This window comes from Ceratocystis lukuohia (assembly GCF_044167205.1).
Source record: "Ceratocystis lukuohia strain C4212 chromosome Unknown Supercontig4_pilon, whole genome shotgun sequence".
NCBI lineage: Eukaryota > Fungi > Ascomycota > Sordariomycetes > Microascales > Ceratocystidaceae > Ceratocystis > Ceratocystis lukuohia.
Window position 1 is genome coordinate 1,898,499 of NW_027263523.1, and position 26,322 is coordinate 1,924,820.

The 26,322-nt window shown below is 43.2% G+C and overlaps 5 protein-coding genes across 5 annotated transcripts; 2 read left to right on the top strand and 3 right to left on the bottom strand.

The window, feature by feature from the left end:
- Positions 1 to 198: 198 nt before the first annotated feature.
- On the bottom strand, positions 199 to 1,125 carry HOO65_040488 (tubulin-tyrosine ligase; the record flags this gene model as incomplete). The annotated part of the gene is made up of 1 exon (XM_071000671.1): positions 199 to 1,125. One exon carries the CDS (start codon positions 1,123 to 1,125, stop codon positions 199 to 201), a length of 927 nt encoding a protein of 308 aa, XP_070859331.1.
- Positions 1,126 to 2,126: 1,001 nt separating this feature from the next.
- On the bottom strand, positions 2,127 to 5,894 carry HOO65_040489 (cell division control protein; the record flags this gene model as incomplete). The annotated part of the gene is made up of 6 exons (XM_071002508.1): positions 2,127 to 2,338; positions 2,379 to 4,095; positions 4,312 to 4,929; positions 4,989 to 5,275; positions 5,341 to 5,467; positions 5,880 to 5,894. The coding sequence occupies 6 exons, from the start codon at positions 5,892 to 5,894 to the stop codon at positions 2,127 to 2,129; spliced, it is 2,976 nt and encodes a 991-aa protein (XP_070859332.1).
- Positions 5,895 to 6,639: 745 nt separating this feature from the next.
- Positions 6,640 to 13,434, top strand: HOO65_040490 (ccr4-not complex component; the record flags this gene model as incomplete). The annotated part of the gene is made up of 4 exons (XM_071002448.1): positions 6,640 to 6,900; positions 6,979 to 7,309; positions 7,378 to 13,307; positions 13,399 to 13,434. 4 exons carry the CDS (start codon positions 6,640 to 6,642, stop codon positions 13,432 to 13,434), a joined length of 6,558 nt encoding a protein of 2,185 aa, XP_070859333.1.
- A 1,583-nt stretch (positions 13,435 to 15,017) lies between these two features.
- Positions 15,018 to 16,372, top strand: HOO65_040491 (putative mucin; the record flags this gene model as incomplete). Its single annotated transcript, XM_071002833.1, has 2 exons — positions 15,018 to 15,481; positions 15,535 to 16,372. The coding sequence occupies 2 exons, from the start codon at positions 15,018 to 15,020 to the stop codon at positions 16,370 to 16,372; spliced, it is 1,302 nt and encodes a 433-aa protein (XP_070859334.1).
- An 804-nt stretch (positions 16,373 to 17,176) lies between these two features.
- HOO65_040492 (ubiquinone/menaquinone biosynthesis-related protein) lies at positions 17,177 to 18,159 on the bottom strand (the record flags this gene model as incomplete). The annotated part of the gene is made up of 3 exons (XM_071002957.1): positions 17,177 to 17,231; positions 17,297 to 17,896; positions 18,140 to 18,159. 3 exons carry the CDS (start codon positions 18,157 to 18,159, stop codon positions 17,177 to 17,179), a joined length of 675 nt encoding a protein of 224 aa, XP_070859335.1.
- Positions 18,160 to 26,322: the final 8,163 nt, after the last annotated feature.

Consider the following 26,322-nt stretch of genomic DNA (forward strand, 5'->3'; position numbering starts at 1 on the left):
AAGAAATAATAAAATAGTTGAAAAAAAAAGGACTAGCACAATAACTATAGACTGATCTGAGCAATGCAATACTGCACAAGTGATGCGCAAACCATGCAGGGAGAATTTTTGGAAGATAATCTGTCTTTCTTTTCATCAACAGCGGATAGCTTAAGGGTTATTTTATCATGGGTTGCATTTGGGAAATTGGTCTCGTCTTTAAATGTTGTGTTGTGAACGATAGCGAACGGCTGAGCTATCATCGTTGCTGCTCCATCCACTGCTAGTTCCTGTTACTTCGGTATTGGGTGATTGGGCCATTTGATGGACTTCTAGCTCATGAGACTGGCGACCGATGGCGTTTCTTGTTTTGTTTTTGTCTTTCCAGGTGCTTCCTCGCCTCCCTTCATCATCGCTCTCTGTTTTGATGTTGACTGGACCATGTTTTTTTTCATCTTTTTCCATTTTATCTTGGAGGGCGTCATTGGAAAATTTGTGGGTTTCTGTAAACGTCCCGTATTCACAATCTTCTGCCTCTTGCTTTATTTGAGAATGTAGGAGGCTATCGTCCTTTAATGATTTGTGCCTGGACTCGAATTGTGGCAACTTGGGACCATCCACGTTGCTTTGTGGCTCTTGGGAAGATAGCTTGATTAGTGTAACCCAAACGAACCATGTGACAGTCATAAAGCCCATAGAAGAGGCCCAGAAAAGACTTGTCAAGACAACGTAGCAAAGAGCCCGATAATGGTACATCAAGTAGCGAAGCCCATGCATCCTGGCAACAAACTTGATAGACGCCGAGTAGGTCTGGATTGACTGGCCGGCCTGTATATCAACAAACATGGCCTTTGGAAGCTGTGCTCGGCTAGGAAATTGAACCCGTTCGACAAGCGTCGTTTCAATGATGATGCGACTCCTAGAGTTGCTCATAGCATACCAGGGCAACGACAAAATCCGCTTGAACATCGCTACAAGAGGATCCTGATGAGGTATCAGGGCAGGACGCCGGGATTTGAGCAAGAGAGGGTCTCGAGATAAAGACTTGGCGAGTGTAAGAGATGATAGTGGTGGACTAGTTGCTTGGCTTAGCAAATTGGCTTGCTCTTCCGAGGTTGCAGACGATATCATCAAGAGCTCAATCATGAAGTTCCCTAATTCCATGTTTTTCGATGAGGCTGGGAGCGTGAGAACAACAGAGACATCGTAGTCTTGGTGTGTGCTGGGTAGTTTATCCCCCAGGACCGTGAGGCTGAAGGGGTTGATTCCTTGTCTGTATGGCGTACAAAAGTTTTGGAATGAAAGAATTGCGTTAGCCTTCAATCTTGCTGAGTGCAAATATGATGAATTCTCCCAGAGAAAATTTGATAACGAACCCGTATTGCAAGTAGATAGGCCATGTTAAGGAATGATCTGGAACATATTTCGCATGAAACAGAGCGACTGCCAGGGCAGATAGGAAAAAGGTAATGGTGTAGCTTGTGGCTAGTATGCTCACATTCAACGCCCCCTTAATTGCCGTTCGTGAAGTTGCAATGCGCAGAACTCGCTGTATCATCATATCTGTCTACATTGTTAATATCAGCAGCAGGTATGTGCAACTAGATTAAGCTGGGTATGGTCAAGACATTTGAATATTGGTGATTGGCGTGGCTAAATTACTAACTTTCTGTTTTTGCTATGTTACGTTCTGTTTTGTTTCTTTCTCTGTTTTTGCTTGAGATGATGACTGGATGATTTGTTTAATTTTTTCCTTTTTTGATTAGGGTGTTGTGGAATGTGAAGGACGGATTTGTAGATTTGGGAGGCGAGCAGAAGTTGCCATTTAGGCAATGATTTATCCATCCATCCTTGGGCACGAAAGGAAAAGGTGACGCGTAGTAACTGGTTATACTATGAGAAGCAGCAAGAATAAGACACAAAGCCGATGGATTTCCAAAATTAAATTACATTTCAATGAAACAAAGAAAGGAGGCAAGTAATTACATATAAAAGAAGAAAGATAAATCATTTAACAGCGAGAAAATACTTACAAATTTAGACCGAATAATAAGGGAGAAGGAGAAAAAAAGATACGCAGACTAGCGAGCTAATTGAGAGCGAAAAGACGGATAGGTTATTTCAAAGAAATATCCGCATGTTTAATGCTAGATTGTTTGAAGATAGTTGCTTGGAACTAGTCCGACACGACCTCCAACACCGTGAACCTCAGCTTCCCACCAACCATCGTCTTGGTGCTTAAGAATAGCTAGCGTGTCACCTTTACTGAAGCCTAGCTCCTCCGGAATTGCAGCTTGGTACATGTACATTGCACGGGCTTTAAAAATTGAAAGAAGGTTAGTACAGCCTGTCTTGTCTTCTTGAAAAATTTTAGGCAGCATAAAGGTGTTATGGCTTACCAAGATGAAGGATAGGGCGCCCATCGCGAGAATACTGGCGAGATGGATCCGCAAAGCTTTTGCTGCGCGGTCGTAGACTGCCCTGATTAGAACCGTCGTAGAGTCCTACTCCGCGTGAGCTGTTGCTAGTACCAGGGCGACTAACAGGGCGACTTCCAGCACGTTCAAGTTGCATTCCATAGTCCCCCTCAGATGGTGAGGCAAGTTGCATGCTCATATCGCCTCCAGTATGACTGCTACCAGGTCGGCTTTGCAAGGAGTGATCAAGAGGGCCATTTCGTGTATCAGGGCGGTAGTATGACTGGTCTGAACCCCGCTTATTCATACTATGGTTGTGTATGCTGACACGTGAGTTTGAGCGGATTTGTTGGTGTCCTGTATGTGGGCTAGGAGACATAGACCGATGTGACGATCTTGTATTATCACCCATGCGCGAAGAGTTGCGCATTGGTGCTGGGGATGTTGAACGACTACCATCATTGCCCCGAGCGCCATGACGTGTGCCTGTACGAGGAAGTGATGAAGAAGAATAGCCGTTTGGCTCCCCGAACATACTCCGAGTTTGACCCACAAACTTTTCTGATGCCTCTTTCATAGCCTTGGCGGTATGTGCTGGTGGGGGTGCGCCTAGACGTTGAACTTGTTGATCGTAAGAGGGAGGTGGCGTGCCACGTTTAGCAGCTTGAACAGCACTGTTACCTAAAAACCCTGGGCCGGGTGTTGCAATACCTGCATAACGGTCAATGGAGACACGGCTTGATGATTGTTTGGTATTTGTGGATGCATCTTTGAGCTCAGCTAATGCCATGGCAATTGGATCTCCTTCATCTTTTGTGGGCGAAGAATTACCTCTGTTTCTCCCAGAGTTGGCTGAGACGGGCAAAACGTTCGGACCAACTCCAAGAGCTAAAGTTGCATTGGCTTCAATTGGGTCAGGGCTTGCATCTCGTCCAGATGTAATAAGTCGAGAAGGTGGTGGTAAATGTTGTTGCTGATGTTGGGCCTGGGGCAAGGTTTGGTGCGTATATGTGTTCGATTGTTTAGGCACCTGATTTGCTGATTGATTCCAACCGCCACGACTCGATATGGAATTATGTTTCATGTCTGTAGGAGGTTGCGCAGCAGTCTGGGGCGGCTGTTGCTGGGTGTGTTGTTGTGGCAGACCGTATGTCTGGCCGGTAGAGGCTCGCTGTAAGTCGTCAGATTGTGAATTTTGATTTTGCGGCATAGTTTGTTGTTTGGAAGATTGAGAGTGAGATGGCTGTAGGATTGCATCTTTATCCTTTGTGCTCTTTCTTCTGAATGGGCTGTGGCTTTGGAAGAAACCACTACGCTTTTTCATAATCCGTTTTTCCGAGTCCGAGATACTGGTAGAAGCAACTTGACCTACTTGTTTAGTAGGAGATGGCGAAATACCAGCAGACTCGACATGTGCAAGAGATGATGGATTTGAAGGACCGTCATGATTCTGAGAGTCACGACTAAACGAGCGGATAGGAGCAATATTCGAGCCAGAATCTAACGGTAGTTCAATCCCATTCATATCTACTATGCTGGCCTCGGGGTGGGGATCTTGAGGCACATTTGTTACCTTGACTCCTGATGATGGAATGGCTACCTGTGCTTGCTGAGATGTGTCGGATATTTGTGCCATATGGCGTTGCTGAGGTTGAGAATTTGTTTGTGAGTGGAATTGCGATGAGTCACGCGGTTGTACCTGGGCGTGATTAGGTGATTGGGAAAGCATGGAACCTTGCCGTGGGTGTTGAGTAGACTGAGCAAGAGGGGAGGCTTGGACAACTGCTTGGTTTGCGGTGGTTGATACAGAAGTGGGTTGCTTATCCTGTCGTGCCTAACCGAATTCTTGGTATTTAGTGACCTGTCTATCATTTGGTTTAACCAATGTGGTATTGAACTTGGCTGTTGGACATACCGGGAATGGCTCTAGTTGAGGTTCTTTTTTCTCTGAAACGATAGCTCGTGGTTCATGGTGCGATTCGTACGTAGATGGTTGAGGAGAGGATGTTCTAAAGGCAGGGTTGATGCTTCTGGGAAATTGAGCAACAGAGTAGTTTTCGTCTTCAGATGCTTCTGAGGTTATGTCAACGTCTCCTCGTCGGAAATTGATATACTTTGGAGGATCAGGAATTTCCTGTCCGGTGCCTCTCTCCGTGATGAATGAAACAATGTCTTTTTCCACATCCATTTGTTCCAGAGATAGGCGTATCTTTTCACAAGAGGCATCATCTGTTACACAAACAGTCGAAGCAATATTGGCAAATGCCCAGAGACTGCTTTTGGTAAAATCCAACCTTTCCTCCTCAAGATCCTGGAACTTATCTGTTGCAGACTTCCATTCTCGGTTCCATCGAGCAGTAGTTTCCTCGAGAACCCTAACAGCAGTTTCGTACTCGGAATTCGATGCTGCAAGAGCAATCTGTGTCTTCTCCAACTTAGCCTTATTCTTTCGTTCCTCTTGTCCCATGACCATATGGCCTTGGGCGAGATAACCTTTAATCTTCAGGCACTCTTGTTCGTATCTATCTCTGGTCTTTTTGACAGGGCTTTGTCAGCGAACCAAAATTGTCTAAAAGACGCTATTGGACTTACCTTGTTGACATGCTGAGTTTGCTGCATCTTGGTTTTGAGTAGCTTTTCAATGCCGTTTTGAACGATTTTTCGACGTTCCTTCATGGCACCAGAGAAGGCAGATAACGGTTCTTCAAGCTCACTCTTCATTTGTGCCGCTATGTTTTGATGCTGTTTGGCCATAGCCTCAACCTCACCCCTAAGGGTGTCCATGGAAATTTTAAGGCCACCCATTTCCTGTGACCCAAGTGGCTTTTTACACAACGATAGTAAACGGCGGGCATATTCATCTTCGATTGAAGCACGGGCTAGCAAGATTAAGATATTAATATTGGCGTCTCTAGAATTCCCGACATCTGGGAAGATTGCTCACCTGTATAAAAGGCCTTCAGTTCATCACATGTTTGCTTCGCAGCATGCATACGTTGGAGAAGAGGACCAACACCGGCATCATCTTTGCCCCAAAAGTTGTTCGCAACTAGGCCCAGATTGTCAGAACGCTATTGATACCACAATAAATATCACATCATATCATATTTCTCACAAGAAAGTGCCACTACAGGCCCGTCTCCCACTATTGCTGGCATGATGCCCCAGAACTCAAAAAAAGCGGTGACGCAACTGAGTGGAATATCTCCAGTTAAGGTGAAAAGGGAATATTGCGTAATCGAGGATATGCTAAATTGAAATGGAACTAGAATCAACAATTCAATTCAAATCATAAGAGAACGTATCGATCACAGGATGTTTTTGGTAATGAAAAATCAAAGAACCGTTGAATAGAATAGAAGTCAACTTGCTCTGGAGATTTACAGTCCGACTAGCTCATGAGTGGTCGTGGCATGTCCTTTGCATACTTGTCTAGCACAATATGAAATATGCACGTCGTTGGCAGGGCAACGTGTCACATACCATAAGCCCATACATTGTTCTTCGCATTCACGTGATTTAAGCACGTGACAAGGCAGCTACTGCCCCGAAATTGTGGACCAAGAATGAGAAACCTGTCAATTGAACTTGACCGCAGCTACAGCTAAGTGTTGGTTGGTATTACATCTATTTCTAAACCCTTGCGACCCTTGTTTTCTGTCCTGCAGCGTTCTCTAAAAGTCCAATCCAAGCCACCTATTGCGTTTTGCACCGTGTTTAATTGTTTGGAGGCTTGAAGCCGAACCACATAGTCTCACCGATTTTTCTATCTGTTCATTTGTTTGTACGGCCTCCTACTTCTTTTTTTCCAGGTTTGGTTTCTACTATCTTAGAAAATCTTAACTGTACATTACATTTTTATATTCCTCACCAACCTCGAAGACCCCCGCTCAGCCTTCTTAACAGCCTTGTCAGTCTGTATCCTATAGAAGCTTTCTGCCACCTAAATTTTGATTTTGGAACCACCTCTTCCGAGCTCAGAACTCCCATTGCCCTCGACCAAGTTAGCAGCTCGACAATCCAGCAGACTCGATTTCCCCAATTTACGTTGTCGGCTTATTGATAAAACTTCGAATAGTCTGCCCGTTCCTTACGATTGTGTTTCACACGGCGGATTCCAATTCGACCACACTAACAATAATCTCATCACGAGTATACTGAATCTATTTGGTAGTCGCTCTGTCATCATCTGGCAGCCTCGCGCCACATCGCCCAGCTTCACCTTGACATTCATAATAACCTCATGGTACCACAACCAAGGGGTGGATCGTTTTCTCCAACTCCTTCTGCGCATTCCCTCCAGACAGGAACCAGTCACTCGCCCCGTCCCTCCATCTCGCAGGCCGGAATTGTCAGTGCGGGAGCCAGTCCCAATATCAACAGTCCAACTGGGAATAACTCTTTAACGAAGATAGTCGTCGCTCAAGTTTACCTTCTCCTCGGTGCTTTGAAGGACGATCGAGACAGAAGCAAGTGGGCATCCCAGGTTGAACAACTCCGAAAGGTAAGTTTCATCCCTGGAATAGAAGATGTAAAGAGTCCGCCCTGGTGAATATTTTGGTGCTAACGGTTATTCCTGCAGCTCGTAGATGAAAACGGGATGGAGGTCTTTTCGAAATACTTTGCTAGGCTTATAGCCGGAAATGCCTCCCAAATATTTCCTGGGATGAGCCGCCAAACCTCTTCAGCGGTTTTAGGCAACTATCAGCTCATTGCCGATGAAATGGCTAGAATTGCCATTCTCCCCGATCAGGCTCGGAAAATTGCCGAAGCTATAGAAACGGGCTCTGAAGACATTTTTAGAGATTTCGACCTTTCGACCTTTATGGATCACTTTAAATTAGACCCTCTGGAAAAAACAATCCTCGCCCTCGCTTTTAAAGTTGGAACTCGCTCCGACCTGAAGACTAAAGGTATGGCTCCAAGATGCATGATCGATTTTTGATGCTGTATATTTCATGAAGTTAACTTTGCCCTTTAGTTGATGCTATCCTCTCGGCTAACTTCACGACATTTGCCGATATATTGTCACGGTCTGATGGGCCTCATAACCAAAATCTGACTCCAGACTTCGTTTCGCTCATTCTGGACCGTTTCATGCAATACCCGCCTCCTAGCTTTAATGCAATTTCCAAGGGTGATCTTGCACAGAAAGCACTTAAGCGATACGTTGATTCACCTAGCGGCCAAGCTCCCCCATCCGAAGTCTTGGCTGCGTTGGATCTTGGTAGATTGCTGACTGACGCACCCTCTAATGCATTGGCCCTCTATATGCAGAAATCGGGCGTTGATTTTACTAAAGATGAGGCGTCGTGTACTCGCTCATTGCGTAATCGGCCACAAAACGTACAACTTAACGAATCCCAAGTTGCAACCGCCTTGCTCTACGCTACTATTAGCCAGAGTCCTGAGTTCAAACCTGCTGTTCTTATTGCATCCTTACGCAAGGTTGTAACACCTGCATTTAACTGGTCGGAAGTCCCATGCTACTTTGATCAGAAAACGACCCGTGTATCCTCTGGTCAATTTCTAATTTTATATCGGGCGCTTCTTCCAATTGCTCAGGATTCCTCTATTGAACCGCCACTGAATCTACAAAAACTTTGGGGCGACGGTTGGGAAAATACTGAGGCAAACCTTTCTTTCGTCTGCGCGTTTGCGAGCCTATCTCCCGAAACTTTGGATGCAACGACTATTCCCCGCCTTGTTCCTACAATCACGCTGGATACTTACTCGGAGTCTTCTGATTCTATAAAGAATAGGGCAGAATTTGCTGTAAGACATCCTCTTGTATCAGCTTCAGCTTTGTCTGCGGTCTTTCATGCCGCATTGAATTCATTACATGCATCTCAGAGCATGGAGGCAAAGAGACTCTTTCAGGAAGTAGTAATTCCTAATCTCGATCTATTTGTTGTTTCTGCCTTTGGAGTTCCAAAACCTTGGCCGGCGATGGCAGTCGAGACGCTTGGTTCCTTGTTCGATAACTTTTTTTACAAGCGTTCTCAACATTGGGATTTTGTTCTTGAGAGTCTGTGGAAAAAAGATCGCGAGTGGGTTGTTCGGCGATTGATTGATGCTCACGCTTCAAGTCCTGGGGATCTCACGCTTATTTTCGAGCACGCTGTCAACCACGATTGGCTGGACGAACTTGTTCATATCGAGAATGGATTTGGCATCGATCTTGCTGCGTTCGCACATTCGAAAGGTCGGCTTGATCTTGACTTATGGGCTCAACGTCATCTTGACAACAGCGCAGAAATGGCAAATAACCTAATGCAATTTCTTGTTATCAAGGCAAACTTCGAAGGAGCTCAGAGTGCCCAAGCAGCGTCCGGTAGTACCTCATTACAGGTCAAAACGGTGCACGCATTGTTCAACATCATTGACGAATTCCTTGCTGGTAATCCGACTCCTACTCTAATCCGAACTCAGAGGGCCTGTATCACTGTTTATCCGCGCTTGATCAATTACGGTGAAGGATTTGATGATATCATAGACAGCAATGGAGAAAAAGGTAATGAGCTCCCCCCGGAAGCAAACAACCGAATGGAGATTCATTACAAAAAAATGTATGGAGCTGAGGTTGAAGTACGCGAAATCGTTGACACTTTGCGTGCATACAAGACATCCCAAAGCCCACTCGACCAGGATGTTTTTGCCTGTATGATTCATGGGCTTTTTGATGAGTTTGCTCATTACAAAGACTATCCCGTCGAAGCCCTCGCGACAACGGCTGTTCTGTTTGGTGGGATCATTTCTCATAAGCTTATATCCGGGCTTCCTCTGAAGATCGGACTTCATATGATTCTTGAAGCTGTCCGTGACTACCCTTCAGACAAAGCAATGTTCAAGTTCGGCTTCCAGGCTCTCCAAACTATCAGTCCCCGGTTCCGTGAATGGCCTGCATTTGCCCATCAACTCGCTAGCATCAGTAATCTTCGTTCTTCTGAAAACTGGCCGAAATTGCGTGATGCCCTGCTGTTCCTGGAAGACCATCCTCATCATGGACATGAGGCTGATGCTCATGTCGGGTTTACTGAAAATGGCGAAGGTAGTATTTTGTTCAATTCATCGCCTAGCCGCCAACTCAGTCAGCCTTTCTCGTCTATTCATGTCGACCCACCCCCAGCTGGTGTTGTTTTTGAAGACCCTGATCCCAAGCAGCAAGACAAGATCCAGTTTCTCTTGAACAACGTTACTAGAGAGAAGCTTGGCGGAACCTCTAGTGAGATCCATGAAATTTTGGAACACAAATATCTCCAATGGTTTGCGGGACATCTGGTAGAAGAACGCGCCAAAATGCAGCCGAACTATCATAACTTGTACCTGGATTTGGTCAAAATTTTAGATCGCCAAAGTTTATGGTCAGAAGTTCTTCGAGAAACGTACTACAGTGTATCTCTCTTGCTCAACTCCGAGTCTACCAAGATCAATGCTACTGAGCGTGGCTACTTGAAGAACCTGGCCGGGTGGCTAGGTTTGCTAACACTGGCGCGTGACAAACCTGTCAAACACAAGAACATCGCTTTCAAACAACTTCTTCTTGAAGCTCATCACACTGATCGTCTGGCTACTGTAATCCCATTTGTGTGCAAGGTCTTGATCCAAGGAGCATCTTCTAACGTTTTCAAACCTCCGAATCCCTGGCTTATGGACATTATCCATCTGCTCATTGCTATTTATCATGAGGCTTCGATCAAGTTGAATCTCAAATTTGAAATTGAAGTTCTTTGTAAGGGGCTGAACCTTGATCATAGAAGTATTAAGCCTCCGGATGGTATTTTGCATCGTCCCTCGGCACCCGAACGTCCTATTGACCGGATCTTGCCTGATAGATCGGATGGCTATGATAGCATCCCGATAAATGGCGTAGGCGTTAATGGTGTTGGTGTTGGTGTGCCTATTGGGCTGACAACCCAGCCAGTGATCTTAGATCTCCCTGATATTAGTACCCAGTTGCAAATCCCACCTACTAATGAGATGGTGATCACTCCTTCCCGGCTTCACGAGCTGGTGCGAACTGCCCTGACACGGTCCATTGCAGACATCATTCAGCCAGTGGTTGACCGATCTGTCACAATTGCGGCTATCTCGACCCAGCAAATGATTCTCAAAGACTTTTCTATTGAACCAGATGAGAGCAGACTACGCACATCTGCCATTAACATGGTTAAGTCTACGGCCGGAAGCCTTGCTTTGGTAACCTGTAAAGATCCTTTACGTGCCACCTTCACTAACTATATGCGCCAGCTATCTGCTGAATCTTCCCATAATCTCCCAGAAGGCACTCTTCTGATGTGTGTGAATTCTAATGTAGATCTTGGCTGTAGTGTCATTGAAAAGCAGGCTGAAGATCGTGCAGTCCCCGAGATTGAGGAAATACTAGAGCCAGAGTTTGAAGCCCGGCGTTTACGTCGGGCTCAAAAACCGATGGAGCCTTTTGTGGGCCGGCCTTTGGATCGCTGGGCTTCGGCTATCCCAGACCCTTACCGACTTGTTGATGGCATGCGCGGCTTAACTCCCGAGCAAATGGCTATTTATGAAGATTTCGCTCGTCATCCTCGAGCTAACGTCAACATCCAGACTTCTCACCCTCATCCTGGGCCTGAAGGTGATCGTTCTATTGTCCCCGAAACTCTACCAGAGCAATTTGGGGGGTCCATTGCGCCGGCTACGGGACAATCCGAAGCGCTCAACCCCTCTCAAAGTGGCAATTCTCAATCTTACTTGGCTACCACTACCTCCACAACTCGCCAGACAGATTTGCCGCTTCTCGCCAATCGTTTTATGAAGCTTCTTCATGAACTGAAACAGCGGATTTTGGCTGCTGCGGATCTATCAGGGGAGCATTTTGATAACCTGCCCCGACCGCATCCTATCATCGATGTGTACGATGCTCTTTTGCAAACTATCATTTCTGTTGTTCACAGTTCTGAGGAGTTGTCTTTGTTTTCTGCAAGGGAAATACTTGCTATGCTTTTTACTTCGACTGATAGCACATTGGGTGTCGAGACCTACCTTAGTGTTCTTGATTCCCTTCGCAAAATGTCTAGCCCATGCGTCAACAAGAAGATTCAGGAAATATTCCGCCAACAGCCGCCTGAATACATCATTCATCGACCTATGCTGCCCGCTCTCTTATCAACTGACCTTGTCGATTGGGAAGTCATTGACACTACCGTATCACAAGCCCTTCAATCTCGCCAAGAACTATCCCTCCAACTTCTAGAACATATCCTTGACTTGACGCTATTGAGCGAACGCCCGGTAATTCTATACGCGAACCTAATTCGCACTTTGGAAGCGGCCTGGAGTTGGATAGTCGAAAGTCCGGAAAACCCTTCCTGCCAGCACCTGAAACTAAAGCTTCAGCATGCGTTTATGTCGTTACCCCAACAATCTGGACCCGACTCAATTGAGCTACGAAAAGACCAAATGGAGTACATTTTCAATGAATGGGTCACGATTTGTGCGCACCCCCAAGCTATGGAAACCCTTCCCGTGTTCCTCACCCAGATGCAAGCTTGCAAGCTTCTCAACACTCGTGATGACTTGTATACGTTGCTTCGCGTTGGTATTGATCTTTCGGTGGCCCGTTTTGATGAGAGATCCCCAGAGCGATCTAACAACTCCCTGTCCACTGTCGATGCCTTAGCTCATCTCATTATCACATGCTCAGGCCCAGGTAGTCCTGTTGCCGATATTGAGAATAGCAGACCAGCCTTCATCCGCTCCTGTATAGCAGTTATTCACTTGACTATGTACAAGAACCACGAAACTAGGGGAGAGCGCTTTTCTCAACGTGTATTCTTCAGGCTTTTGTCTCTTGTGTTGCTCCACATTAATGAAATGCACGAGCTAATGTCTCCTGTTGACACAGAGGCCTTAACATTGTCAATTGGCAGAACTATTCTGGATCTTGGTCCTCGGTTCCTTCCATGCTTTAGCTATGGTTGGATTCGCCTTATCCAACATCGCTCCTTGCTTCCAGTACTCCTTCAGATTGGCACCTCCGAGTGCCTTGATGTAGTTACCGAAATTCTCTGTCAGTTGCTGATTTACTTGGGTGAGCAGCTGAAAGCCCCTGAAGTTCAAGAGGTCTCAAAAGACATCTACCGTGCTACTCTCAAGTTGTTACTTGTATTACAACACGACTTCCCCGAGTATTTGGCCGCGTATCATAATAAACTCTGTCGTTTTGTGCCATTCCATTGTGCTCAGCTTCTCGCAGTCATTCTCGCCGCGTCACCAAACATCACGGATACAAACGCTACTGCTCATCTTGGAGTTCGTTTTGAGAGTTTGCAAGAGTTGAGAGATTGCCCAAAAGTCGCCGGTAATGTCGAGGAAACACTGTCTCGATTAGGTTTACTTGAAGTCCTTGAACGCACACTTGAAAACGGCCCCTTAGAAGATGCCGTCGCTCATATCGCACACGCAATCCGCGAATCTGATCACAAGGAAACGGCATTTGGATTCGTTCCAGTTCACGCGAACTTGTCTATCATTGAGTCGGTTGTTATCCATATTGCTAACTTTGCTATTCAAAGAGCCCGACTGGATGGTAACAAAATCTTCCGCCCTGAGGAACCTGACGTCAAGTTTCTGTCCATGCTAATACGCGAGGTCGACGCTTCTACACGTTACTTCATTATTGCCTGTATTGCAAATCAACTCCGTTACCCCAATTCACACACTGCTTATTTCAGTCAACTTGTTTTGTCTATCTTTGGATCTGACATGGCGGATCCCGATGCCACCGAGGTCCGACAACAAATTACACGGATTCTCCTAGAACGCCTCATTCCTTTTTGGAATTTCCCATGGGGTATTCTTGTAACCGTCATTGAACTTCTTAAAAATGAGGCTTACATGTTCTTTGAACTCCCCTTCATCAAGTCTTATCCTGAGGTACGTAAGCAACTAAAGAATCAGAATGACTACCAAGACGTCTTTTGGTAGTAGCCATATTTGATGAGCCACATGCTAACTTTAAATCTAGGTTGCTGATCGCTATGCTGCGGTTCTTCGGCAGTAAATGACTGGCCGTACCGTATTGTTGGCTAAACTATTTCGGATTGGCCGTCTTTAGCTGCAACATGGTCTTCTTTCTATTCCAACTCGCTTATTTCGCAAATCTAGTTCGAGCGTTCACCATTCCCTGCCGTTGGACTTATCCTATTCTGCTTTAACCTCTCTTATCTCTAGATTGCTGCCATTCAACGGTAGATTACCCATGATGTCAGTATCAAGTATTGTTTTGCTCTCACCATGGCTTGTACTGGTATCAATTGTAATAATTATGTATATTTTTGCTCATGGTCTATCAAATCTAGCCTTTTTAAAAATATTCATAGTGTCTTGTGAATTAATTTTCAAGCCTATTTAATAAATATTCCTGCCTTGCCTGTCTTTTATTGATATTTTGAGTATTTTATAAAATATGTCCACTAGTTCCCCTAACTAGCCATTGACAATAATTATTGCCTAGAAGTGAGATTTCTTTTCTCAACCATATGGAATCAGGACATGACATGATTAAGGAATTATTAGTGAAGTTTGACGCCACACAGTCCTCACATTTTTAGTTGTGTTTTATATCTTTTCTACGAGTGATTTTTCGAAGTCAGGTAAATCCTTGTTCATACTTCGTCATAAACCAGTCTCAGGATGTTTCTTGTTCTATCCCTTGTTTAATCAGCAGGTTCAACATTGAAGAAGTACCAGCCAGGGTTTATAGGAACATGTATAAATAAATACATTGATGTAGATTGGCTTATGGGGAGGAGTTTTGCGCGAAGGAATTTTTGCAGGAGAAACCATAGAAACCCATGTTGTAGTGCTGTATGTTAGCCCCACCTCTGGAAATGTAATACCAAAAACGGCAAGTGGAGTAGTAATGAAGTCTACACCGCCTTTCTGCCCGCCTTTTTTTTTACTCAAGATAGCGAGATTTTGGCGGGTAGATGGCAGAATGAGACAAGTTTTTTTCTCTCCCAGTGTTTATCAAAGAAAAAAAAACTAAAGTGGGGGGATGGATGGCTTATAGGCCTGCGCCGGATGAAGCAGACAAGGAAGGAACAAAAAAAATTGCAATGAGTAGCAACCAAACAAGATAACAAACAAAATGGTAGTCGCAAGTTTATGGGGAGAACCATTGTCCTTTTTTTTTTTTTTTCTTTCTAGCCTGTTCTTATTACTTGTTCTCACTCTTCTCATTATCCCTCTTGTGTTTTTTTCTCACTAAAGCTGCATCTTCGCACATATCATATACGTCTCTACTTTCGCACAGCCATCAACAAGTGCCATTCGTTTCTCCCAATATTTTCCCATTTCAACTTTGCGCTGACACATTTGATTCCGTCCTGTCCTCGTTTCGCGCTCTCGTCAAGCTTGAAGGTTCTCATATTGCTAATCTGGCCGGCTCTACTCTTGTCTGTCCTCAAATTCAGCTCACATTTCACATCTCATATACTCTGGCCTCCGCCTTGAATTTGCCTCAACATATTCACGACATACTCTCCTCCTTTATCAGCTTTACTTCAGTTCAACACGTCCTGGCTGCAAGCTTACTCGTGGTTTTGCACGCAACTGCATCACAAATTTACACATCTCGAAATTATGCCTTACAACACGCGGCGCAAGTCGCTTTCACTTCCTTCCTTGGGTATTCATGTCCCTATGACCTTGGCTGAAAAGGCTGCTGCGGCATCTCGAACTAAATCTTCGCTATCAGCCGCTCGTCTAACCTCGACCTCTACTCCCACACCATCAAGCTCTTCCAACCGGCTGCGCCGCAGTGCGCTCCTAGCACATGGAGAAGAACCCCATGCGAAGCGCCAGAAGAAGTTTCATAAGCAGTTGTCTCGATTCGATTGTACGCCCCCTCCTTCTCCCCGCGTTGAAGAGTCTACTATTGAGAGTGGTGCTGAATCTGATGATAGTCTCAACCTGCCAACATTGGACGATGTGGATGATGAAGTTGTTAGAGCCTCTATGAAACAACTCCATGCCAGTGGGAACAGGCCTCATCTCATTAAAGAGCTAGCCACTTGTCTTGCCCAACATCTCGCCATCCTACAACAGTAAGTCCTGCCCAGTTTTTTCTCTTTCACATATAATCCTTTATCTGAGGCAGCCTTAGCCTTCAAATCATGGCAGATCTCAAGACAGAAACTAACATTTTGATGCTACGGTTTAGATCGACCAACCCATCCGCGATCGTGGCTTCACGCTTATCTAGCTTTATCAAACGTTCCATATGGACCCCTAAGTCACCTTGCCCTATCGGAAAGGAGCTAGAAAGTGTTCATCCCCGTCGCACATACTTTTTTCTTACAGGTTGTCCTCGCCAACCACTGCCAGAAGTCACTACATCTCTAGACAATAGCTCTGTGGATGCTCGGGCGCGCTCACTTCTATCCCCCGAGGATTCTAGTGACCTATCTGCCTCAGAAGAAGGTGATGATGATGATTTGCCTAGCGTTAAGTTGTATCGAGCTCGCAGTCCCTCCCCCGAGGTTGACCTTTCTTCCCCCGAGTTTGACAGCGCGGACGATTTAGATAACGCAGAAAATCTAGGAGCTTTATCTCGTCCGTGGTTAAAATGTCGGCGTGGCCGAGGCCCCCCCCCACCATTGGAAAGCGACGAGCATGAGTTTACACAAACAGCTACGGGATTACAAAAGAGAAAACTTAACGATCCGAGTCTCGAGGTTCCGTCAGAAACCGAGTCAGAACTTGCTTTTGTTGATGACCTCCCCAAGTATGACTTGTGGGCCAATGATACTCGACCTTCTGTAAGCACAGGAAGCTCCTTACTTAGCCCCAACCCCAAGAACCAGTCCCCCCGTGCTTCTAAGAAAGACAACGAGGGTGATCATTGGGTTCCTCTGGGTGTATCTGTTGTCTCTTGGGATCGTATCCCGGAGACTATTGACCTCGATGAGCTCGATAGCCTCTTAGAAAGCTGCTAAAACAGTGTATCGAACAAATGCATGTCAGTACAAAAACTATCCCCTTCAACGATACGTACCGGTTGAAGTACAACTATCACTATTTTATGCCTTCATTAGTATCTTGCCATCTCTCCCCTCAACTCTATTACTGGGCGGCTAGAATCAACAAAGTCAGACTGGCCTCACAAGAGATCTTACTGAAGTCGTGTAAGCCCTGCTTAACGGTCATTTCATATTGGCGTTCTAAAAGTCGCGTTTTTTTGTATTTTTTTTCATTACCGAACGTTCAAGAATAGCGTTGCGGATTTTAGTGTTTGTTAATATCGTCCTTTGCTTTGTGATGCATCTTCCTATGCTTTATATACATTATAATACAATCAAAAGATGATTTCGAACACGTCCGTGATAAAAGTCCATTTTGCCTCTATGATCTAGTTGCATATACTTTGGTGCGATCGATGTAGAAGTTCCCTGCAACGTAGCCTTGCATCTATTTGCTTTAAATGATGAGCGATTGAATTGTCCAGATATACAAACAGCTAGTAGCTATATTATTTTACTTGAGAGTTGACTCTAAGTTCTATCCAATAGAGAGTGCCAAGTTGAAACCATGGCTTTTCTATCCTAACTACTTCCAAGCCGGGGATTTGGGCCGCAGCTTCTGTAACTATCTTCTCAATGTCACGATTCCACCAACAACCATACTTTTCAAAGTGCTGGGGAGCACTGCGATCGAGAAGAGTGTTAACCAAACGATAGGATGCCTTCCCATGTTCTAACAAGATTATTTTCCCTGAGTTGGGCTGGGTGACGGATGCTAGGTTAGCCAACAGTGATTGTGGGCTTGAGACACTGCACAAACCAAAGGTTTGCAGAACTGTGTCGTATTTGTTTGCTGTTAAAGGCCTAGGAACAAACGATTGAATATCACTTCGTACTAACCGAATAGCCCCATTGGCATACTCCAAACACCCTGCAACTTCAGTATCAAGATCTCCATGGATAACCTTTATGGATGGAATGGGTTGGTCATGGAGTAAGACTGCCTCGTGTAGTTTCTCGTTGGCCACTTCTAGCATATCGGATGATATATCCACAGCAGTGTATGATGTCAACTGGCAGTTCTTTTTCGCCTTCCTTCTTAAAACGTCGGCTGGTGTCTTTGGAAAAAGTGCTCCCCAGTCGTAGTAGCCCACATTACGCCCAGTTCCGACTGCTACCTCCAAAACATTTCCAGTAGCTAGACTTGCCATTTTTGCGCGAAGCTTCATTATGCCTGACCATGCCTCTGTACCATCTAGGCTCTTGTCAAAGTCATGGGCAGACATATTGGAAGCAGGAGTTGGCCTCCCAGTTGGGGAAGCTGACTCAACGCAAGGTGTACCACAATTGAATTCTTGAGAAGCTGGGAAAAGAACAAAGAAGTAATACCCCATGACACCAGCCACACCCAGTGCGCCCATTAGAGGCCACTTTTGAGCCCTCAGAACCTTTCCAGAGTGCTGGGTGCTAGAAGAAGCATATTGTCGGAGGTGGAGGTGTCTAAAAAGAGGTGAGTAATATGAACAAAAAGAATGATAGTCATGAGGGTGACAAACTTCTGTGTTATAAGATTCTGTGAAACAATATCAGAACACTGGAGAAAGGGGAAGTTACTCCGGGAAAGCGAAGTCCGGAGTCTTGAGTATTGAAGCATCATATGCTATTGAATGAATGGTCTGGAAATGATGAAGACCTCGGAATGTCAAAAATAATGGGAAGTGTGATTAATATGTTCCTATTGACTTAGGGTTAGGTTTTGTCATTTTTTCAAAGAAGAAAATTCATCAAGCCTAGATTCATTGGTACATTGTACAAGTAAAGCTTATACTACACTCAACAATTTGTTATGATTGCATTAGTTAATGCATGGGACAGGACTTTCAAATGAGGGTTTGAATTGTGAGTTTTTTTCCCTTAAATTAAAATATTGTGCAACTCTCATTACATAGTACTTTGAATCATAAACTGCTTACTTGTGAAGGCATCTTCACTTCCAATAACTAATGAGCTCTCAAAATAGCTTTGTGATTTATTTAGATTGTAATTGTTACAGGCTGTGCACCTACATTTGATAAAGGTCATATGACAAGGAGTGCATGGACAACTGGCACCTATGGATGACAAATGGCTCAGAGAAAACTATGTTGGATGGAAGCAAGAAATATAAATAGGACAAAAGGCATTCAGTTTTAGATTTCTTCTTTCTTCTTTCTTCTTTCTTCTTTCTTCTTTAGATTTTTTTCTAAATAAAATGCTTTATAGTATTTTCATTGAGCAATTGATGTCAAGCACTGGCAACAGTAATAACAAGACTGTTCAAATGGAAAGTCAGCACAGGAATATATTCTGTAATGAATTTGCTCTGAAGACTGTCAACTGAATAGTGACATCAGTAATGTCCTTAGTGTAAGGCTTCATGAGATACAAGAAGATTCAATTGTATAACAGCTCTGTATTTAAGAAGAACTCAATAAGTTCTAAAAGAAACTAAAGGGAGCTATGCTAACAACAGTAGTCATGTGGTTTATATGTATATTGGGAAAGATATACTTTGGTAGGGGGACTAAGGGAAGATGTAAGGAAAAGGGGCTAGAGAGAAAAGGGGGGGTGAGGGCAAGGCCTAAACTATATATGATCTATAGATCATTATAATCAATCCCTTCCCCTCCTTTCAGGCCACCTAGGGATAGTCAGTGGTCTACTTGTATTCTTCTAGGGCAGCTATGTCTTCAAGGTGCACTAATAGTTCCTAGGTTAGTTCTATATAACCTGTCTATTTTACTAGTACTTAGTATTATTTCCTGTATTTCCAGTGTTAAAGGATCTTGTCCACTTGGTATTCCCCTATAACTATATCATCTATAGCTTCCTCCTATGATATTAGGGGTGGCTTAGGATTAGAGGACACTTGGGATAGTAATAGGTCTTCTCTATACTAGTAGACCAGGTTGATATAGAATACTAGGTAGATGCTAGAGGGGGTATTAAGTTTAATAGCATAGGATCTAATAAGGCTAATGACTTTATATAGTAGTACTAACTAGTTGAGTTTCTTTAAGGGGTATAGGGTATAGATATTCTTGAGTCTCATGTAGACTCTGTTATAGGCTGGGCGCCTATGAGAAGGTTGAGCAAGGGTACAGGAAAGGATCACATGAAGGGGAGACATGTCCTTGGCAAATCCTCACAATACTTAAAGAGGGGGAACACTCTAGTTTTTACTTCTTTCTCTTCTTTCTCTTTTCTCATTAGTTTATTTAACAATAAAACACTTTAAGGTATACTTCTTGAGACATCAATAGCTAGCACTGGTAACAATTGTTAAATAAACTCACTTTCTTATTATATAGTGTTTTAACATCTACTTTTATCTCTTTAATCATTTACCTCTTTCATACCCCCCCTACACCATGGAAAATAATAATATAGAACTATACTATGATAGCTCCTAAGACTCAACCTTTTATTCAAGCCAGTCCTAATTTCAAGGACTACCTACTATGATGATAGCTACACCTATAGTAACAGGTGCCCTGACCTCACAAGCCCTACCTACTAAAACCCTAGAAAACCTACTAGCTCCCTAGCCTCCCCAGATCATCTATATGCAACCACATCCCCAGCAAGTACTCCTACTATTACATATATTTGAAGGAGACTGTAAAAAGTACCTAGACTAGTGCCTAGACATAGTAAATAAGATCCTTATAGATAGGGAAGCTATAGGTATACCTTTAGTATAACTTATTTACATTATCTCTTGCCTATAAGGAACTGCTAAGGCCAGCTGCCATGAGTTCACTACAAGGCTCTAGAGTGAACCTAACCTATAGGTGGTAAAATTGTTTAAACACCTAGACAAGGTCTATAAGGACCTAGCCACATGGGACTATCACCTAACTATGTTGTGAACCCCCTAAGGCAATACCCTGTTCCAAGAGTTCTTCCCTGTGTTTAAGGGTCACCTCTCATAGGCTAGAGGTCTAGTCTGGCATAAGGATGTGAAGATTGCCTAGCTGATAAATGTTATGAACCTAGACCTATGCACCCTTATATCACTAATAGGAATAGAGGGCCTGACCTTTGACTAATACTGTGATTTAGTAATGTATTATTCAATGAACCCTAGAGGCCTGAAAATAGTCACTAGGAGTAGTCAGCCTCTACCCCCTACTATAGCCAATAGAGAACTAATAGACTGGATACACTCTTATCTAGTACATTCTATATAACCTACCTATGACTCATTTAGAAAGAAGTTTCCTACTAATCAGGAACTTAAAGGAAAATGGGCAAAATAGGTATCAGTAGAAGAAATTATAGCCTGAAGAGCTACTAAAGTGTATTTGCACTATGCCTGCCCTAGGTGTAGCACCTCCAGATGCCCCTTGTCAGCAGTGATTAACCTGTCTAGACATACCAGGGCAAAGGTAAACTCTGTTGCCAGTGCTAGCTATTGATGTCTCAAGAAGTATACCTTAAAGCGTTTTATTGTTAAATAAACTAATGAGAAAAGAGAAAGAAGAGAAAGAAGTAAAAACTAGAGTGTTCCCCCTCTTTAAGTATTGTGAGGATTTGCTAAGGACATGTCTCCCCTTCACATGATCCTTTCCTGTACCCTTGCTCAACCTTCTCATAGGTGCCTAGCCTATAACATCACCCCCCTCCTTTCTTAGGATGACATCCTCTAGTCATAGGCAGTCTGTTGTTTTCTGAGATCAGGCCCTATTTAGCTTCCTAGTAGTCCAAAGCTTCAGTGTCTTTGATGTTGTCTAGGGGTACCTATGTTAGGTTATCCCAACCCAACTACTTTACCAAGGCTTTTCTAGTACTTCCTTTTCCTTAGGCTTGCACTATGTCCTCCACTGTCCATTCTTCCTCTCTATCTTCATTCACTATGCCTAGGGGTTCCTCTGGTACTTATTGCTGACTGGGAAATAGGTCTTTTACAGCTTTTTCCACACAGTCTACATGGAATACATTATGTATTTCCTTAGGGACATCCAGTTTCACTGTCAGGGGAGTTGGTATTCCTATGACTATGAACTTATAGTATAACTAGTCTAGCTTGCAGGATGTTCTTATTATCTAGAGGTTCCTCATAGTGAGCTAGACTTGATCCCTAATTTAGTATAGCTCTATAGGGTGTTGAGGTTGGTCTTCCAGGCATTGTTGAGCTGCTGCTAGGGCACTGGCTATCAGGTCATTTGTGTCTGCCATGTGCTTAACCAATGCTTCTGCCTATCTATAATTTGAGCCTTCTGCACTATACTCTCCTTCTGGAATAGCCACTTGGACTAGGTCTACATAGTACCTATGGCTTGTAAAGAAGGGGCTGATGTTTGCTTGTGGTGCTGATGGCTGGTTGTTGATGGCTAGTATGGCTGATAGGAGTAGCTTATCCTAGTCTAACTATGTAAAGTTGATAAATACTCATAAATAAGCCTGGATTTCCTGGTTTGCCCTCTCTGTACCCCTGTTTGACTATAGATGGTAGGCTGTTATCAGTTTCTACTTGATCCCTAGTAGTTTGTATAGGTGTCTCCAAAAACCACTTGTGAATTGGGGTCCTCTGTCTGAGATGATAGAATCAGGGAGGCTGTAGTAGCTATAGTGACATTCACTGAAGTAAGTGATAACTGTATCTATCTGGATATTTAGTAGGGCTTATAGAGTAACACTTCCTGTGAGCCTGTCAGTAATGACTATGATGTGTTTATTGCCTGTGTTGTCACACTTTGGGAGGGGACCTATGAAGTCTATTGAGACCTGTTTCCATTGTTGGTCAGGGATGGGGAGGGGTTAGAGGATGCCTTACTTCTTCTATCTCTAGACTTTTCCTTTACTATAGATGTTATAGTTGTGTATAAACTACCTAGCATCTGAATTTAAGCCTGGCTAATAAAATTACTAGTATAGGATCTCAATTGTACTATCTCATCCTAGGTGGCCTGTCACTTGGCTATTGTGGGCTTCCTGTAAAAGTCTAGTTCTCAGGGGTTTAGAGCTTAGTATCCATAACCTGTTTCTATAGAATAGATAGCTATCTTTCTTAGTAAAGTCTCCTAGTTGTCTATACATGTCTTTAGGCATTTTAGTGGAGTCTTGATTTCAGAGGGCATTCTAAATAGCTTCTATGTCCCTGTCTTCTTTCATAGCTTTTTCCTATAGGTTCTGGAGGTCTGCTTTTTCAAATAGGTTGTTTAGGGCTTGGGTAGGCATTGCATAGAGATAGTTGACTTGAAGGGGTTTCTACAGTTGGAGTTCTCACCCTTCTTTCAGATCTTCTAGTTCATCCTGTTCTCTCCTGGAAAGTGCATCAGCTGCTTGATTGAGGTGTCCTAGGTGGTGTGTGACCTTGAAGGGGGGAAGGGATTATAAGAATTCAGACCATCTCACTTGTCTTTCATTTAGTAACTGTTTCTTTGTGAAATATTCCAAGTTCTTATAGTCTATGATGAGGTTGAAGCCTACAAGGCCTCAGAGCATTAGATACTATTCTTTGAAATAGCCTATTACTCCTAGTAATTCTTTGTTATAGATAGGGTAGTTTTATTCAGTATCATTCATTTTTCTAGAGAAGAAGGTGACTGGCAGTCTGTTCTATGAGAGACATCCTCTAATACTAAAGCCAGAAGTATCACTCTCTATAATAGTTGCATCTGCCTCAAGGTCTAGGTCCTATCCTACTAGCAAACCTCTATGGCAGAAGTAGTCCTTTAGCATCTAGAAGGCTTGTTCTTAGTGTTCACTCCAGACAAAGGGCTTGTTCTTTCCTGTCAACTCTACTAAGGGGGTGGCAAGCTCTATAAAGTTTTCAATGAAAGTCTGGTAGAAGTTTGTGAATCCAAGGAAGGATCAGACTCCTTTTACTATCTTTAGGGCTTCCCAGGTGGTAATTACTTTGATTTTTCTAGGGTCTATACTAACACCCTTTCCCACTTCTATGATGAACCCTAGGTACTTTGTTTTCTTAACCTTAAACTCATATTTGTCTATATCCAGTTGGAGCCTAGCTTTCTCTAGTTCAGCTAGTACCTTTAGCATATGCTCTTAGTGCTCTTGCTTTATCCCATTTATATAAATCAAAATGTCATCTATATATACTGAATAGAAGTTATTAAGATAGTTCCTCAGTACCTAGTTGACATAGTATTAGAACACTGTAGAGCTATTTGAAAGTCTAAAGGGTATCACCCTCCACTCATAGAGGCTATAGTGTGTTTTGAATGCTATTTTCCACTCATCACCTTCTTTCACTCTGATATAGTGGAAAGTAGTATATACATCTAGTTTAGTTAGCTATTATGCTTTAGCTACTTGGCAGAGGGTTTCATATATAAGGGGGAGAGGGTATCTATCCTTAATAGTGATTGTATTCAACCTATGATAGTCTATACAAAACTATAGACCCCCTCCTGGTTTCTTAGTGAATACTACTAGTGCTGTAGTAGCTAATTGACTAGCTTATATATATCCTTTGTCCAGGTGTTCTAGTAGGGTCTTTCTCAGGACTAGCAGTTCATCCTGTGATATGCTATAGAGGGGGCCCTAGGGAGCTCACTTTTCTTTGCTATTCTCATCTTTCTCTAGGTGGATCTCTAAGTTGATTCCTGGGCAGTGGGGGATTTCTTCATCTTGCTTGTCCTCAAAGACTCCTAAATGTTTCTAGTACATTTGTAGAACTTTTGTTTTTAGGTCTGTCTTACTCTTGACTTATAGGGCTTTCTTGATGTCTACAATAGTAGCTGTGAAAACCACTGGTTCTTCCCCTTCATACACTCTGTATCTATCTCTCAGTATTTAGGCTGCTATGACAGCTCCTATGATTGCCTTAGGTTTTTTCACTTTATTGTACTAGGAGATAGGGTGAACCTTGTAGCTTGTACCAGGGAGATGGAGTTCTATGATACTGCTATCTAGGGAGATTACAGTACTATTCTATTCAATCCATAGTATTCCTAGAATTAATTTTTCACTTTGGCCTAGTACTACATATGCAAATGCTCTATATATCTAGGCACTGCTGATGTCTAAGTCTAAGCATACCACTATGTCTAAGACTGACTCTCTATTTACACCTTTAAGAGCATAGGGTTTTATCTTAATACACTTTAGTTTCAGGAGGGAAATAGTGTTTTCATTGATTGTGGTAAAGGAGTTATAGCCATTATCTATCAATACTGTGATTGTATGTCAGGAGTTTGTGATCACACTGGTCCAGAAGGTCTAGCTAGTCATTTTGTCTTCAAACTGTATCTATTCCTGTTCTAATGTCTTGTATGACAGGCACTTTTCAGCTATATATATTAGTTTTCCACCTTTGCACTTAATTCCTCTCTATCCTCTATAATGTCTTCTACCTCTAGAGCTTTCTACTATGACTAGACTTAGGTAGAGTTTACCTTTGCCCCAGTGTGTCTAGATGGGTTGATTGCTGTTGATAAGGGGCATCTGGAGGTGCTACACCTAGGGTAGGCATAGTGTAAATACACTTTAGCAGCTCTTTAGGCTATAATTTCTTCTACTGATACCTATTTTACCTGTTTTCCTTTAAGTTCCTGATCAGTAGGAAACTTCTTTCCAAATGAGTCATAGGTGGGTTGTATGGAATATGCTAGATAAGAGTATGTCTAGTCTATTAGTTCTCTATTGGCTATAGTAGGGGGTAGAGGCTGACTGCTCCTAGTGACTATTTTCAGGCCTCTAGGGTTCATTGAATAATACATTACTAAATCATAGTATTAGTCAAAGGTCAGGCCCTCTATTCCTATTAGTGACATAAGGGTACACAGGTCTAGGTTCATGATATTTATCAGCTAGGCAATCTTTATATCCTTATACTAGACTAGACCTCTAGCCTATGAGAGGTGACCCTTAAACACAGGGAAGAACTCTTGGAACAGGGTGTTGCCTTAGGGGGTTCACAACATAGTTAGGTGATAGTCCTGTGTGGCTAGGTCCTTGTAGACCTTGTCTAGGTGTTTGAATAATTTTGCTACCTATGGGTTAGGTTCACTCTAGAGCCTTGTGGTGAACTTATAGTAGCTGGCCTTGGTAGTTCCTTGTAGGCAAGAGATAATGTAAATAAGTTATACTAAAGGTATACCTATAGCTTCCCTATCTATAAGGATCTTATTTACTATGTCTAGGCACTAGTCTAGGTACTTTTTATAGTCTCCTTCAAATATATATAATAGTAGGAGTACTTGCTAGGGATGTAGTTGTATATAGATGATCTGGGGAGGCTAGGGAGCTGGTGGGTTTTCTAGGGTTTTAGTAGGTGGGGCTTATGAGGTCAGGGCACCTATTACTATAGGTATAGCTGTTGTCATAGTAGGTAGTCCTTGAAATTAGGACTAGCTTGAATAAAAGGTTGAGTCTTAGGAGCCATCATAGCATAGTTCTATGTTATTATTTTCCATGGTGTAGGGGGGGCATGAAAGAGGTAAATGATCAAAGAGATAAAAGTGGATATTAAAATGCTATATAATAAGAAAGTGAGTTTATTTAACAATTATTGCCAGTGCTAGCTATTGATGTCTCAAGAAGTATACCTTAAAGTGTTTTATTGTTAAATAAACTAATGAGAAAAGAGAAAGAAGAGAAAGAAGTAAAAACTAGAGTGTTCCCCCTCTTTAAGTATTACAAGGATTTGCCAAGGACATGTCTCCCCTTCACATGATCCTTTCCTGTACCCTTGCTCAACCTTCTCATAGGTGCCCAGCCTATAACAAACTCTACCTAAGTCTAGTCACAGTGGAAAGCTCTAGAGGTAGAAGACATTATAGAGGACAGAGAGGAATTAAGTGTGAAGGTGGAAAACTAATGTGTATAGCTGAAAAGTGCCTATCATATAAGACATTAGAATAGGAATGGATGTAGTTTGAAGATAAAATGACTGGCTAGACCTTCTGGACCAGTGT